Genomic DNA, 16905 nt, shown 5'->3' with positions numbered 1-16905 from the left:
AGCAATTTATTACTTTTGGGTGAGAAGAGAATTCCCTCGATACAACAAAACAGTCTTACTTCGAAAGACGTATACAATTTTCTCCAGACAGATCAAAATACAGTACTTAATTGGGAAAGCAAGTATCTGGTTCGGAGATAAAAGACACCTACGTGCGTCACGTCCACCGTAAACCGAGCCGACCGATTTGAATTTTTATTTCTCCGAAAGGCTCTCATCATGGCGCGTGAAAACATTTGCCGTGGGCAAATATTGAACGCTGTGACATATATTTTATGCTTTACGACCGTAATCTTACCATTGTTTGTCTGGCGTGTAATTATCTGGCTGTCTGCACCGAGACCACCCTCTTCTCCATCTGTTTTTGGGTAGTCTGAGGGCTGCTAATGTCTGCCCTAAAGTGTGGCTTCAGCGGCCTTACAATGGGAAAAGGGAGCAATTCCACTTGATGACTTACACCACTTTTGTCTCACCCTCCTTTGGGGCGTTCTGTTTTGGCCCGCGAGTGCATTCGTAATTGGGATCAGAGGTGGATTATCTCGGTCGGTCAACATTTAGCAACATAATCCGACGATAAGGAGCGCAGGTGCATGGGGACCGTTTGCGTAAGAGCATAGGTTATGCGCGGTTTGTTTGGCTTGAGGTATGTATTTTATGTTTGCTTCTTAAATATTAAACATGTAGAACTTTGACTGTGTTCGGAAAACTTTTTTTCGAGATTATGTGGGTGGATCGGAATGTTTTCGGCTCAACGTACAGCTATCCCAAAAATCAGCTGACAGGAAGGCAAGATTCCGAAAAGATATCGCAAACCTAGCAAGGAACCACAGACCTCTCTCTTTTGCGTGCACAGACCTCTCTCGGTGCCTCGTTTGCGTTCGACCTCAACTCGCACGTAACGGTATTTTTTGAACGAAAGATTTCAATTTCGCGACCGACAACAACCCATCGCTTCCACGATCGTCTGGCGGACCCCGGATTCAACGCGAAGAGTGTGTTCTCTTCTCGACCCGTTTTGTTCCCGTTCCCGTACGTCCCGCGGTTCACCACGCATCCATGATTAATCTTCATTTTTATCTTTAATGCTTTCCACACGACGCAAAGCTGGAAGCCTGTTTGCCGTTTCGGCCGACTCCCGTGAAAACGCGATATTTGCGAATCCCCATCACCTCGACACCGTGCCACGGTTCGGGCCGAACACCCAGTCGTATGTCGGCGGGGCGTTTGTATTCCACCGTCCGAAGCAGCACGATCCAGGAGATTTGGTTTTGTCATCCTGCTGAGCGATGGGCGCCCTTAATGATTTTGTCGGCTTTTTGGTTTTCTATTTATACATTTCTAGTGGTATCGATTCCAATTAACGCCTTTCACCACGTCCATTGTTTATTCGGTGACGGTTGCTTAGCTAAAATCCTTTTCGTTACGGCACTCACAACTTTACCAAAAACTGGTATCGTATAAAAAGAATTAAACAAAGTTTATGTTGTATTTTAACCCAAAAAAGAAAGTATCAAATAAAATAGGAATTTTACAATGTAAGACATGTTTAACATGTTTTTGTTCGACTTTCAGTTGACGCACTATATCATTTCCTTTTCCCCAACGCAGGTGGGTTGGTATCTGGGAAAACAAAATTTAAACCAACTACCCAGAGACTCCTGTCGATTGAGCCGAAGTAAATAAATATTCGGCATCCTTGCGAAAGTCCTTCTTGAATTCGCCCCGTGGGGTCTTACGAGTGTTCCGGTTTTTATTTTAAGGACGGCAACTTCAATTGCATCTCCGTGCGGCACGTACTGACAGTTGTAAAATTTATGGCACAACATCGATTACGGAACGTCAGTGGTGTTGGTTGAGGGCTGCGAAGAAGAGTAGGTAATTCCAGTTGTGGTTTTTTCAAAGATGAGTTATTGTTATTTTAAGCAATTTTCATGACCATAACACACTTTAAGAGTTGAGAACTTTTAATTGATATTTTATTTGACTTTCGTTTTGTTTCATGGGGAAACATCTTATCAAGTTTCATCAAATCGTTTCTACGAGTTTTGCGTGCCGAAAAAGTAATCAAAATCGCTTGAAGATTCCACCAGAAGGCATATCGTTTACATTTAATTGCAACTTCCCAAATTCCATACCATCTCCACGGGATCCCGGCGATGTGCAGAACAAGCACGCAACGATGTCGACAAGCACTTCAAAATAACAAGAAAAAACGAAAATGCGACATGCGCAACACGCTCAGCTGAGATTTTAGGAAACAAGACAAGAAAATGCGAACATGATCCAAACAGGGGGAAGAATAAAGAAAAGAACAACGGCAACCGAAAGATTCCTTTTTTTGCGAATCATTGCGCCATCGCACCCGTCGATCGGAACATTCCAATCGATGCACCAATTTCACTTATCACGATCATGAAATCTTGCTTTCAAGGGTAATCACGGCCAATTACTCATCGTGCCGGGAGGAGAATGCCCGATCACCCGCGCGCCCGCCTTCCCTTCTCGTGCCGCAGAAAAAAAGTGAAATGAATTTTTGTGGATTTCCGAACCACCGAGAATACATCCGCTGGAGGATGTTCCTCCTGTTTTTTTGGGTTTGAGGAACGCTGTCTTCCTGTCCGTTGCCCCATGGCGACAAAAGCCTCTCTCGATCGACACAGATCAGCTGCCTCGCAGTGAGTTAAGGTTAAGGTTACTGTTCCGTTCCGCCGCCACATTCTTTTCATAGTCAATGGCGCACTTCCCGGGAGCTATTCCGCGGAGCAGAAAGTGACTCCCAAAAACGCGACTGATCAAAGAGGCTGTCAACCTTTCGGAACAGGTTTGCAGACGCACACAACCGGTGCCAACTTGGGTGGACCGACCAGCGGGGACCCATTCTTGACCGGTAAATTGACTAAATTGATCAAGTGTGCCCCTCCCGGCCGGTTTCAGCATCCGATGATAGACGAGCTGGTTGGTGTTTTTTTCGCCTTGCCCTTAAAGATATACGACTTTTTTCTTCAGCATTTTATTGCTCAATATCGTGCGTTCAGTTTTTATCTCCACATTTATCTGGTCGATTATCAGCTCTTCTGTTTGAGTGGAAATCAGCATATTCAAAAGAATTGCGCCGAACAGGTTTTCCTCCGCGCCACTTTCGATACTGTCACCGCAGGCGACGAACGCATCTTCACCATTTTATCCACCGATCACCCTTAGCACGTCATCAGCGATCGAAGATAGTAACGAGCACGAAATCGGCTCGTAAAGTTTGACGATCTCTCGAAGAGTTGTAAGTGTTCCCAAATCGGCGAACCTTTTTCACCGTTCGTCGCCAACCAATCGATCATTTTTCCGACGCCACGCCGAATCGATCAATCGATCACCGATCTGCTTCGCTTTTCTGCGCGGCCCCGAGTGATCCATCGGTCGCTTCGGGTTCGGTAATAAGCACTTACAAGGTAGCACTGTTTATTTTACACTGTTAATACGTACGGGCACGCTCACCGGCAATTAGGCGATGCGAAAAGTACACAACGGCCGCGAATGGTTTTGCGGGGGAAATGATATATAATTTAGAAAATCGTTCCCCAACCACTTCTTCGACTCGGAATGTGCCAAAAAGGTGGCGGAAAGGTGCATCTTAAACAAGAGCAGGACGTCACGCGATATGCCGTTAGCTAGAATGGCCGGCTGTTAATGCCGATGCCCAATACATTAAGGGTAATTCTCGAAAACCCTGCCCTTCGAGGACTCCCGACAGTGCGGCGCTCTGATCCTGCTCGGTTTTTTTGAGAAACCGCTGCTTTTAAAGCACTCCAATCAGTTCACCCTTCCCCCCGGGGCCCCCGGTTTGACGTAATTCACCTCGAAATTGGCGTTAAATAATTATCATTTACTTCAACCATTTCGGTTCACACCGAAAACACAGCTTCGGTAATCTGCTGCACGGGAGGAAGATCACTTTCGAGACCTCGAGGCAGAAGGTAAATTAAGTGTTTCACGCATCAGGAGAAACGTTGCGTGTGGAAATATCAGCAAAACCTTCCTTCTGATCGGGAAGACGAACCATTTTTGTCACCAAACCTTAAACGTAGTCCTCGTGGATGATTTACGGCGCCGGAGTCCTGCAGTTTGCAGGACCTGCCTTAATAAAGGTTTTCCATACGACGGCTCGCGTAATTACCTGTAATAAATATGCTACCGTTGTGTGTTGGTTCCATTCGAGGCGGGACACTACCGGCTCAGCGCAGTTCGCAGGAGAGAAGCGGTCAGGTGACATAGTCTGTAGTGGAGAATCGAGAACGAACCAGGCCGGTGGAGGCCTCAGCGTGTGGTTGTTGCAACATTGTTGCATGTTGATGTGCGAAACGAGCGATAAGCTTCCGCCGTAATGGGTGGTAGGATGGTGCGAAAGTTCAGTGCAATGACTAACTGATAGCACCAGGGATGACCTATATGAGGTGTCGGAGCAACGGGTTTGTTAACATCGTTGCTCAAAATACGTTATTCCAAAGAATTCGAACCCCCATCGATGACGAAACATAATTGTTTTGGTCGTCAAAAGCTTTAAGCTTTTCTGGAGTAGAAATTCACTACCCTTCGTTTCCACCAAAACCAGTTCTTCCGCAACGAGCTAGCCATCTGCCTGGCGGGAAAGTCTTCGGTAACCGATTAAGGACGTCATTAAAGAACTTCCTACTTAGTGAAGAAACCCATTCGATGTCGGCTTCTGCTCCGATTGTTGCATGCGCGCGAAGTAAGACATTCACCATAATTGCATAATGTCGATACGGTTCGTCGTGCCCTTTCCCCACGAGGTTTCCTTGCCCCACCCCCTTTCACATACTTTCTTCATCCCCTGAGGCTAAACGATGCTGTTTAAATACTTAAACGGCACCTTCGTTCTGGCCGCAGGCCTTCAATTTGAGTGTGCCCGCAATGGGCAAGATGGACTTCTTTTCCAGGGCTTGCATGTACCATGACCATCATCATCTTCAGCTTCGCCAGCATCACAATTACAATGCAATCCGTGGCGTGCTTGTGTGGTAGATGGAAGCGAAAAGGAAACGAAAAGTAGTTTAATAAACCATCGATGGATTAAGTGAACCGCCCGGAAAATGTAGGCTCCTTTAAGAGCGATTATCCTTGGAGCTAAACTGGCGGCAACACTTTAGAGCAGGTATCAAAGGTGCAATACGTAAACCGTCTTTGGTGCAAAGGGAAACGCCCACCACCTCACGCAAGGCCATCGATCTTTGACACGGGGTAATATTTTTCCTTGGTGATCTCCATCTGATGGACTCATCTTTTGAAGGAGGTTTTTTATTTTAAACATTTCTTGTGTTAATTTAAGGCCAAATCTTTTAAGGTCGCATGTTACACCATTCGCAAAAGACCTCCGGCCCTTTGGTTTGTAATCCGATATATTTGTCCCAGTCTCGCCCAGTCTCGGCCGCCAAGAGATCGATTTCATTTGGCCATTTTAAATCCCCTCCGGTTCCGCCAAATCCGCCCGGAATGTGGCAGCCTCATTTGACGCTCTGATTATGACGTTTCTTTTGCTAAAAACGAAACGCCGCAGTCATCAGCCAGCGGCTTCAGGTTCGGGTTTGCCAAATTAATGGGCTCAAAACGTGTGGCACGATTCACCGAATGCGCTCCGGAATTGGGATTGTATTTATCATCGCCATGAATGCTGATTAATCATGACTTGAAGTTTGCCAGCATTAAAAGCAGCCGGGGATCGGGTTTGGTTCGGGAAAACTCGGGACCTCAAAATGGACGTGGATCATTAACGGACACCAGCGTCGCCCGGGATTCGCAATTCAAGGACTGCCCGTGCGAAACGTGATCCCCAAACAGGACCAACAGCTTGCTGGGCGAAAGTAAAGCAATACCCAATGGGGACGACAACCGCACACACGCAATAAAGTGGTACTCTCGATTACTGGAAACGAAATCGCACACACACACACACATCGATCAGGATAAAATGACCATGCAATTTAGTAATTTATCAATTTGCGGACATTTTAAACGGCATCCAGAAGGGAATATCTTGTTTATGCTACGCTGCTTTTCGGTGGTGTGTGTGTGTTTCGTATTATGTATGCGAAAACAAAGCACAAATTGCTCGTAATGATACAAAAACGGATGAAACGATCGCATAAATTAAGCCAAGAACATGTTTTAACTGGCCATCGAACAAACATGTTTATGACGTACAGGAAAAAGGAAAACAAACCGGGAGCTTAAGGAATAAAGTGGCATGACGGAGAACGAACCGCCGGAGTGATTGCTCTAGTTCGAAATTTAGAGTGAAGCACAAATCTGATCAAAAATCGATCAACGGTTGATCGTCTTCGGTGCCGTCTGTATGAAACATTCCTCGGCACATAACTCGTATGTTTATGCAACGATCGAAGTAACACATCAATTAACAGTAATTAATAACTCAAACCGATCAATCAAGCAATTAGTCGAGCGAGACTTTAGGAATCTCTAGCATTCATCGATCAATTATACTGTTCCGAACGCTAGACATAGTTAAGATTCAGTAGTTGCTCGATTCTAGGGCTTGTAATTTATGTTGGCCGAATAGTTCAGGATTTGGGATTGCCAAATCCTAAGAACCAAACAAATGATGACAGTTTTTAAAACTAGCTAAGGTTTTGATTAAATTATCTCAAGTACAAAGAATACAACTGCTAATTTTCGGAACTTTAGTCGTTCAAAAATTCTTTAAATATTTATGAAATTCTCAAATATGCACATTTTATAATTACATTTGAGTTGATACAAATTCACATGTTCTAATTCATTAACAAAGACATGAATATTAGTTCTTTCCAGTGGAAGAACTAGCTTTCAAACTTGAGAAAATATTTGTTTTAAATGAAATGCTAAAAGAAGCGTCTAAAAATAAAAAGTTTCTCATCCCATAATGTAATTGGTGCTACTAAATTAGCAACCCAACTTCAATCAATGCAATAATTCAATAAGTTTCCCATCGGTGTTTAATATCAATTTAAGTCACATCAGCGTCCGGACGGTGAATTAATGGCGATTTAATATCACTTGCAATCCCCACTTCCCTGCGCGGCGCATCCGGAAGGCCGCGCGTCGAATCCATCAATCATCGGCCAGCCCCAGTTCCGAAACCCGGTCCGGACCCGGTTGCGCAATCGGTCTCTTGCGCCTGGCGCATGCGTCTGCAAGTGCAGTTAAGGCGGTATTTTTTTTTTGTGGTTATATATTTGGATCGACCACGCGCACCGCGAGATAAGACAACTCCCGAAAGAACATGTGGTGTCAATGACACCACCCCAATTGGATGGTGGAAGAGGCTCGATGCAGGTGGGGGGGGGCACGGATAGGGTGTGCACGCCAAAATCACCCGACACCGCTGGACGGCGTGCACTTGACCTGCCTCACGTCGAGCGCCGAGTTCGGGAGGCCGGCGCATTCCACGATGACCACCACATGATTCGCTGACAGACGTCTAGCAGGGGTGCACTTTTTTTTTCAAGTATTTGTTTTTCTTTTTCGAATCTCACACACCCCGTCGGCATATCTCACTGGGGCGTTTCGATGCGCCTGTGTGCACTCCGCGCGCGTCATCAATCGTGCAACGTCATCGGAATTCACGCCGGTTGGTTACGATGCAGGCGACACGGCTGTATTGGTGCGATGGAGTGCACCTCCGAGGACGTTAGGTTGGCAGGGTAGGAGAGGGGCTTGCACAATTTGCACAGACTCGTGAGAACGTGCCATCTATCAGGTAGCACCGAAGCTGATGACTTGGCGGCTTCAGGGTATCGCAACAAATTGCACACTGCTTCTGTGTGCAATGTATCTCCGTGTGTAGAAGTTGATAAGGCCGCGGTAGCGATATTTTTTCTCGAAAGAGATGATGATGATGCTGATGATGTATGTTGACAGTGAGCTCGAGTGCAAGCACGCGTCCCCTAAGGCGAGGATCAGCGTGATCTAGCGAATCACTCACGCAAATCCATGGTCTTAACACTGTCCACGCTAGTGTCGTAGGCAAATCCCGGTACAACACTTACCGTCCGACAAGACATCTGAACATCGGAAGCCATCTTTTAAACACTTTCAACTAATCCTTCTTCATCGTCTCGTTCCAGCGATCCTACAGCGGACAACCGTCGGGATAGGGCAGATCAAGATCCAGGCCGTTGCGACGTGCTTGTTTCTCTGTATGGACACATGCGGCAGTGTCTACGGTTCGGTAAGTAACAGGTCCGAGGACTCCTCGGAGCCAACAAGGGAACGGGCTTCATTATCATACCGGTCCGGTATCGATCAGAGAGGCTCATTAGGTAAAGTGTGGCGCTACAAGGCACTAAGGTTACAACACCGGCGTTAAACGCATTCTTTCCTCTTGTTCGAAGTCACCACTATCGCAAGGTCGGATCTCTACAGAGGATAAACAAAAAAACCCAGCGCGGGTTACTCTCCCCCTCTCGGCGTGCGTTTGTAGAACCTTTCTTTCAGCAGATTTTGTCGACACAGAATGTCTTGTATCAAACGGGTTGCAAAGTGTGCAGATTCCATCCTAAATACCCAGAATAGTCCTTCGCACCATTCGGAACACTTTCATCCTTTCAGCGACAATGTTTCCAATGAATTACCTCAGGAAGTTCGGGAACATTCAATTAATTCCACCCGAACCCTGGTCCCGGCCCCTTTTTTCTGAAGCACGCCGAGCCGTTGCTTCTCCACGACCTTCGCAACGCACTCGAGTGCCTTCCGGAGCAGCCGGCACGGTTCGATTGCTGCCGCCCTCGGATCAATAGGATCCTTATCTTCGATCTAAATATTTGATCAAACCTTTCCTTTCTTTTCTGTACGAGTGCTGTGTCCGTCGTTGTCCGGAGAAAAGGATTTAATTTATGTCGACCATCTCCCGGCGTCGTGCTCACCCGCTAGAAATGGAATCGATGTACCCGATTCCGGTGATGGCTGGCTATTAGAAATCAATAAACCTAAGCGTCGCCGCGCATTCGCAGGCTCCAGACTCCGGACGCCATGTCCCGCTAGGGTTCGGGGGTCCTGCGCTTGGAGCTGGCCCCGGTATCACGCTGGGTTGAGAAGCGATGACATTCCTGGTTTTATGTCATTCCGCTCCTTACCTCCTTGTCCTGCTGGGACCGAGTTCCAGGACTCGAGTGCTAGCCCGCTCCTTCAGATAAAGTCCCACGGCTCGATGGCGCGATTGTTGTATCGTGTTTTAATTTCGGATAATGGCCCGAAAGGATCCGCGCCGTCCACCGGCGTGACCATTCTCAAGGCACAGCATTTCATTTGCTCTTTGGCTGGTGCTCTTCATCCCAATTTCCCGACTTGAGCGGTGCTGCGGACCGGGCAGAGATTTTCCACGTTGTGCCTTCTCCCGCCCTTGGGTGACAAAAACATGCCGGCCGGCCGGCTTCGGGATACACTTTACGGTTCACTGCTCCCAGTGGACGGGTGTTTTGGGATTCCTTCTTTTTTCCAAGCACCGCACGGTAAGATGTTGCTCCTAACGAAAGGTCAGTGACCTTTGGCGAGGAGTTTCGCAGGGCACTCTGGACTGTTATATAATCGGCGTTTTACGGCAAAAGGAAGGTGGGTTTTCATGATGCCTTTTCCTGCTTTGTTCGCTCACGGGATATCATTCAGAGATTTCAGCGCTGATTTTCCCTTTGAGCTTAGGGAAAGTTTCTGCTAGAGTGAAAATTGGATTTTTAATTTCCTGCCTTTCGCAGCCTACAGGACTGCAAAGAGCTCCGCGTTATAAGAGTGGGGAACAAAACAATGAATTCGATGCTGCTGTTTTGAATTTTCTCCAACTCCTTAAAAATGCATACACTGAGGGTGGTCAGCTTTCGAGCAGATAGAAGAGCTTCAACACCGACAATAGTTTGGGCCCTTACGCAAGCAAATTTTAGGCAGCCACACAGAGACAGGCTTTCGTTCTTCAAAAACATGCCACTCAACGTTGAAACCCCCACAATGGGCACTTTTCTCATAAAAGGTAATTCCCTTACCAAAGAAAACCACCATGTCAAACATCGCTTTTCAATGAGCAACGAAATGAAATGGAAATCATCGGAGGCTTCATCGAAACACGGCTACCTCACAGTCATGTAACAACCTCCACCCGTATTGAAGATCGATTAGCGGGTCAGACCAATCGACCGTCCGGACACGTGGAAATTACACCCGAAAACGGGGACAATCGTGGGGCGTACGACGGTAGTCATCGGAGGGGAGGGAGAGTAAGGGAGAGTAGGGTGGAAAGAAAGTGAAAGTTTTGGGCCCCGTGTCGACGGGCAGTAGTGACCCACAACATCCGTTCATTAGGCGTAACCATTCCGGAGCTCCGGAGGCCCGAAATCTGTTCCGAACCGACAAAGCGTGGCTGACAAATTGCCACAGTTTCGGTGGACCTTCAAGATAGGCCGCCCGAGCTTCATTCATCTTAATAAACAGACATCGCGCTGACACTTCGAGTAGTCCCTCGAGGGGGGTTCTTTTTCCCGCATTTGCTCCGTTGACAAGCCGAATTACTCCCACAGAAAACGAGTACAGGAAAGGCAAGAGCTTACTTCTTTCAGCCGCCCAAGAACTCCGGTCCCGGTTTGACTATTTAAAGCTGACACGCAAATTAATTCCGGAAACCCTCGTCGAACTGCAACGAATGGAATCGGAACTGAAAAGCAGGACGACGCGCATAAATTAACCGAAAGAAAACAGTGCCCTCGCGAAGACCCGAAACGCTTGGGCCACGAAAGTGCGTCGGGGTGACAACTCTATCGGTCACCCCTTCAGCTACGGTTTTATTGGATCAATAAATATGGGACACACCGTCAAGCGTTTTGCGCCTTTTTGAACTGGTTCCGAAGGGGCGTCGCTATGTCCGGTAAGAAAGTTTCATTTTCGGAAATCCCATAAAACGATCGCACGGTGGTCATACCATAAAAATGACCAGCCGCTCTGATGGAAAAGTGCTGTAAGCACTCCAAAATTTCAGAAGAATTTGGTCTCCTTCGGTTTACTGGTTTGTCGATGCATCTCTCTGTCTCCATACCTTTGGAAAGGATTTGCGAACGGACCTCACAAGAGTCGGCGACATCCAGAACGTTCAAGCGGCCTGATCGTTTTACTGCACAACTCATTAAGCTGATTGTCGATGGTTGTTGCTTCATTTCGGGTTTGCTCTTCCAAATTGGTTGGAAGCGGGAAAGTCACTCCGAAAAAACGATATCAATTTGTTGCGTCCGATTGGCCGCGGCCGTCCAGAACGGATAACGCAGAGCATTGGAACAGTTATGACAGCGCTTAATTCAGGCAATCCCTCGGGCATGGAGCACTGGAACGAAAGCGGAATACACTCGGCCGCGGGACACACTGTCACTCTGAATTACTCTGCTCGGTTGGGAGTTCACACTCCGACACGAAAGCCGTGCCATCTAATCACAGGGTTCCTCCAGACACTGCTCGCCTCTGCTTTCTCCAAACTTTCGCTTTCGGTTGATTCCGGGATCCGCCGGGTGGCGCAGACACCTACTCCCGAGGAAAACACCCTGAAGACGGACGACGGATAGGGAGGATTAGAATATTAATCGCCAGATGAGCCGTATCTTTGGCCAACGCCGGGCGCGCGATGGTGGTGGTCGCCCAGGAATGCCTCCCAGTAGCAGGCCCAGATGCAGTGAGTGACAATTCTCTGATTCGGCGCGCCCTCAAATGATGATTGACAACTTCTCTTGGCTGCAGCGCTAGAACCCGGCCGGAAAGTTCATTCGCATCGGTCGGCTGTGCGGCAAGTGCAACAAACTGGCCGCGGGAATGTCACCCGGTCTCGTCTAGCCTAGACCGGGACCGACGGTTGATTGAAATTGATATGTTTATGGGAGTGCGGTACGCCGCCGTGTGCGACTTTCCACGCGGCTCATCCACGCCCGAGGTTCCCGAGAATTTTTTTTTTTTTTTCGGAGCCACTCCCGGCTTCGGAACTCCCGGAAACCGAAATCAATTGAAAGCGCACCGGTTCGAACCACCGTTTAATGAAATTGACTCTAAGCTCAACACTTGATTAGCGTGACTGATGCGTGACTAAGTCAGCGCACTCTCGCGCGCGCGTGTCCGCCTCGGGTCCGTGTGTTTTGCGTGGCCCGTCGATTCGTCGCGGCATTTCGGCAGTCCTGACAGCCTTCCTCCGGGTTCTTAATCGTCTGCGTACAACAATGGAGTTCCCGTGGGGAGACTGACGGGTCGATTGCCGTCCACGAATGGCTTTCATTAGCAGACGAACGATCTTCATCGTCAAACGGAACAGTTCAAAGCATTTAAAGTTGAACGTTACATCATTATCAAGTTCATTTGGCGGGTTTCTTCCACCCCGGGAACTTACCCTCATACTGTTGCGCGGCAAGTTCGGGAGATAATCGGAACTTCTTGACTCTTCACCGGCTTGTTTATCGCCCAACCGCCGATACCACACATTGGTCGCGGATTGTGAACAGAATCTCCCGATGGAAACCCCTTTCGTCGAGTGAACGGCCAGAAATGATCGAAATGATTCCATCCGTAATGTCCCGTTATGAGCGAATGGCGAACATGTTTATGGTCCATATATTTTACCGTTGGCAGCAGGTCTTAAAAATAAGCACGTTTATCCCAGTTATGCGGTGTCAGATGAAAGAGATTTTGCGCAAATGGAGCTGAAGTCTTACGAATAAGTAACCACGGTAGAACGATCAGCTTGGAATGTGTTTTATCTTATTCCATAAAAAGATTTACGTTGACTTTCAATCACCCTTAAGTCGCTGCTACTAAATTGCACAATGTCGCCAGTAGCAAAACAAGATTTACATCAATTGGATTGATCTCTATAATGCATAACAGTATGCTAAATCCATATGAACCTGGTGGAAGATACTCAAAAATTCATCGAACAGCGTTGCATCCGATTAAAGACGACTATAGAACGTTCATAGAACACAATTTTCGAGAAACCGGTGCTTCAAAAATTATTAGATACTTCACTAAAACTAAACAATAAGTTATTCGCATTCAATTCTATCCAATCACGAAAAAGTCTTCCTCATATCCCTTTTAGACAATGCATTAATAAATTGAACATGACTCCATTGTCGCGCGTTGAACATACGACATGTTTGCATTTGAACTATGAACTCCTGTTCGTTGACGACACAACCCGATCAAGAAAAGCTCATTCCTCGCATCGATCTCTCCGTGGTTTTCCCCAAGCCACACTCCCGGACAATCTGCCCATTGTAGTGTCCGACGGTGGACCTTCGTACGGCCGATTGCACGCAGTCCCTGTACTCGACTGCAAGTGTTAATAATATTGATTAACATCATTACACTGATAGGCCGTCGGCTCACTTGGCTCAGTTTGCGGCGCCGATATGCGTCGTATTCTATCACCTCCAAGCCTTCCAAGAGCCGCCTGATGCCAAAGGGCCGTTAGTTCTGTCACGTCGGCTCTTTCCCTTTTCCTTTTTTTCCAACTTCAATCTCGATCGGTCGATAAGAGAAAAGTACGGAGGAGGTGGTGCTGTTGAGAGTGTTGGCCTCCGCCGGTGGAGGTACCTTTCTTTGGACGGAAGAAATGGACCACAAGAAAACCCGGCGGTCGAGGTCGGTCAGTACCGTTTTCTCTTTCGTCGAAATATTTGACAAAGCTGTTAACGGTCGCGTGAAGGGAAACATAGAGAGACCGGATGAAAGGGAGGGAGAGACAGAGAGAACCCATTGCAAAGGGATCCCGAACCCGGGTCCCGGATCCTTCACGCGCTGTAATCGATATCAATTATGACAATCGAACCAGTTTCCGTCTCCGGACTCTGGAGGAGAACCGGTAGGAGGGAGGCTGGCTGGTGGACTGCTGCACCGAGGAGACCGCACGGATAGTGTCTGATAAATGACAAGAAACTGCCAAGATAACACAACCGTCACACAACTGGACCGGTTTGCGTTTGCGTGTTTTTTCTTCCACCGTTGGCAGGGAAAGTTCTCGATCGGAAAGTCGATCTTTCACCAAATTATCATCTTTTCGGAAACTGCCGTTTTGCAGGAAAGCCACAAAGTGTGCACGGTACTTTCGGGGATCATAAAATATATTGTGCAATCCTGAAGTTATCGGACTAACTGCACCGACCACAACCGAGTCTGTTTTCTTGAGTTGAATCTTCCCCCTTAGACTTGCTCGTTCGCGTTCGGCTTGGGAACGTGTGTGTTTGTTCTGGAATACTAGCACCAACCGAATCAACGGTTATTAATCTTGTCACGTGGACACAGAAGAACGTTCCCGTAAGAAGAAACCTTTCCCTCCCGTGGAGATTTCTTCGGAAAGCAAATAAACAGTGAAAAAAGAAGGGTTCAGAACAAAAGCAAACCTCAACCCAAAACACGAAGTGGAAAAGCGAAGCGAAGAAATAGAACCTTCCCCAAAAAATTAATTAATGTGAAATCGAACCAAATGGCCTCCATTACGTTCATTAGGGTAGGTATTACATTTTTCAAGCTCATATCGACGCTCGGTTCAATCGATTCCCGGCCAATGCCTTCTGGTTCTGGTGCGCGAGGGCTCCAGAACGGACATTTTGAACACTGCGGTAGAAGCTGTCGCCAGCGGATTTCGTTCTCGTCGCCCGAACGCACGATTGATGGTTCCCACCAAGAGCTCGCCCGACTGTAACATGTCAATCGATCGGAATCGAACGCGACAACGGACATGCATTTAATTAAGCAGAAGATTGAGATAAACCTATCGTATGTTGACGCCTTCGCAGAGGGTGTTACTTTCCAGTGTTCCGAATTATTCGTTCTCGCTTTTAGTTTTCGTGCCCACTCCGGGGAAGCGGTTCCAATGTCGACCATGCATAGGAGAAAAAACAAAAATCAAAATCATCCCGCTCCGAGCGTCACAGTCACATCTTGTTGAGTTTTGGATTGCTGCTAAATTAATTTACTGTTGCATGCACGCGGCGAGAAGAATTTGTCACCCGGATTCCAAAGTGTCGACCAGGTTGGACTTGTTTTCCGAGCTCGCTCGACGTCGACAGCAACACGGCCGGAGGTTGGTCCCCGTTGGTCTTGGACTTGAAAATGGCCTTCGCGTCGGTTCCGTTGCATTTCTACCCACAAACTTCGGACGCCACCGCCAGCGCCTGCACAAATCTGCATCAATTAATCATGACGCCGTTTGATCGAATCGGCTCGTTCGTCTCGTTCGCCTCGAGCGATGATGAAGGCGTCAAAATGTCAAAGAATGCCCTCCGCAGTACCTCGACGCCGGTTGGATGAAACTCGCCTTCTTTGGTCACCAGTTTTTCGGGTTGCGGAATGATTTGGTCGTCGAGAGACACCGAGGTAGAAAGTAGCAGTCCAGCAGTAGAGGAACATTAATCTTTGCCTAATTAAGTGGTGAAGCTGTTGACGAATGCGAATCGTTCCGAGGAGCACCGGGAGGCGATGCACCCGTTATGTTCCAGGAAGTGATGAGAGATCTTGTCTAGACGGAGACGCTTCCTAGTTGGAGCAGCGTTTGTCTTAACCGTATCCATTCGGTATGGACTTTAATATCAATGTCTACTAGTCCTCAAAATTCATCGTCATCATGCGAAATCCGAACCTCAATCTCTTAGTCTTGGTAAGAATAATAGCCTTCCTCCAACCAGTACCATAAACGTACACTGTACCCATAAAGTCAGTACACAGCAGGCTAAACCAGCTACAAAAGCCATTTACTTTGTAAGGAACCCATGTTTTAAAAAAGTAAAAATGAGGGATTGTTTCTGGCACTATCCTCTTCATTTTGATGTAATTTGGCCGCGATACGACTTTGGGTTTCCGAGATATGGTCAAAATAGTGCCACAACACCCTAAACACGCACCAAAAAAGTGAGTACACAGCAGAATGTTTCATCATGTTTTGTATTGTAGTTTGATTTTGCCTGGTATTTTGGTGGTTGTTTGAAGTTTTATGACATAAAATGAGAACGTTCTAATCAATTCATCAATGGTTGATAACAAATTCACTTCTTTTTTGGCCCAAAATGGCCAGAAACTGACCTCCTTTGCAGAAGAGGTTTGATATCATCCGATTACATAAACATGAAGGAAAACGGTACAATAAAGTAGCTATTTTATTGAACTGGAACATAAATACGGTAGTAAGAGTGGTTTAGCGATGTGAAATGGTTAGCCTTCTTGAAAATTTATCAAGAATCGATCATTTTACCGTCATACTGAATCGGATGAAGCGCATGATTGAGACGATTGTGGCTGCTGGGCCCAAAACAAGTGGCCAAACTGGTGGACAATATTTCATTAGAGGTATGGCCTATCAATCAGTGTTGAATCTATTCAAAAATCATGCACAAATTCAACTTAAAAGCATACAATCAACGTAAGAATTCTCGCAATGGAGCATCACCGCTGGCGATGTGATTAGACTCAAAAAAAAAACTAAATAAACAATTCCCTCGGGTTCGCAGAACAATGCAAGTAAAGAGCAAGAGTAAATTGACTATTTTTCGAAGGGATGGTAACATAAAAGTGTGGAGAAAACCCACTGTAGAACTGAATCCCGCTATACGCTAAATACCAAGGTGAAGGCGTCATAGTATGGGGCTGTATGGGTGCAAGAAGGGTAGGGAATCGGCAAATTATAAAAGCCAAATTGATCAGTATGTCAGCATAGATCTCATACACTATTGTTAACACTGTTTTGGCCACTTATATTGCGCCCAGCAGCCACAATCGTCTCAATCATGCGCCACATCCGGTTCGATAAGACGGTAAAACTATCGTTTCTCGATCAAATTGCAACACCGTCCTCGTTTTTCCGTTGCTAAACCACTCTAGCTACTGTTGTTTGGT

At 46.9% G+C, this 16905-nt stretch overlaps 1 protein-coding gene across 1 annotated transcript in view; it reads left to right on the top strand.

Moving 5' to 3' along the window:
• The window catches only part of LOC131259213 (uncharacterized), a 50773-nt gene that overhangs the window by 18326 nt on the left and 15542 nt on the right, over nucleotides 1-16905 (top strand). Inside the window, exon 2 of the mRNA XM_058260653.1 lies at nucleotides 8133-8236. Coding sequence (XP_058116636.1) covers nucleotides 8133-8236 — 104 coding nt within the window. The remainder of the gene's footprint in view (nucleotides 1-8132; nucleotides 8237-16905) is intronic.

The sequence above is a fragment of the Anopheles coustani genome, chromosome 3, assembly GCF_943734705.1.
Source record: "Anopheles coustani chromosome 3, idAnoCousDA_361_x.2, whole genome shotgun sequence".
Lineage (NCBI taxonomy): Eukaryota > Metazoa > Arthropoda > Insecta > Diptera > Culicidae > Anopheles > Anopheles coustani.
The sequence above is the reverse complement of the archived record's forward strand: the minus strand, read 5'-3'. Positions and strand labels throughout refer to the sequence as shown.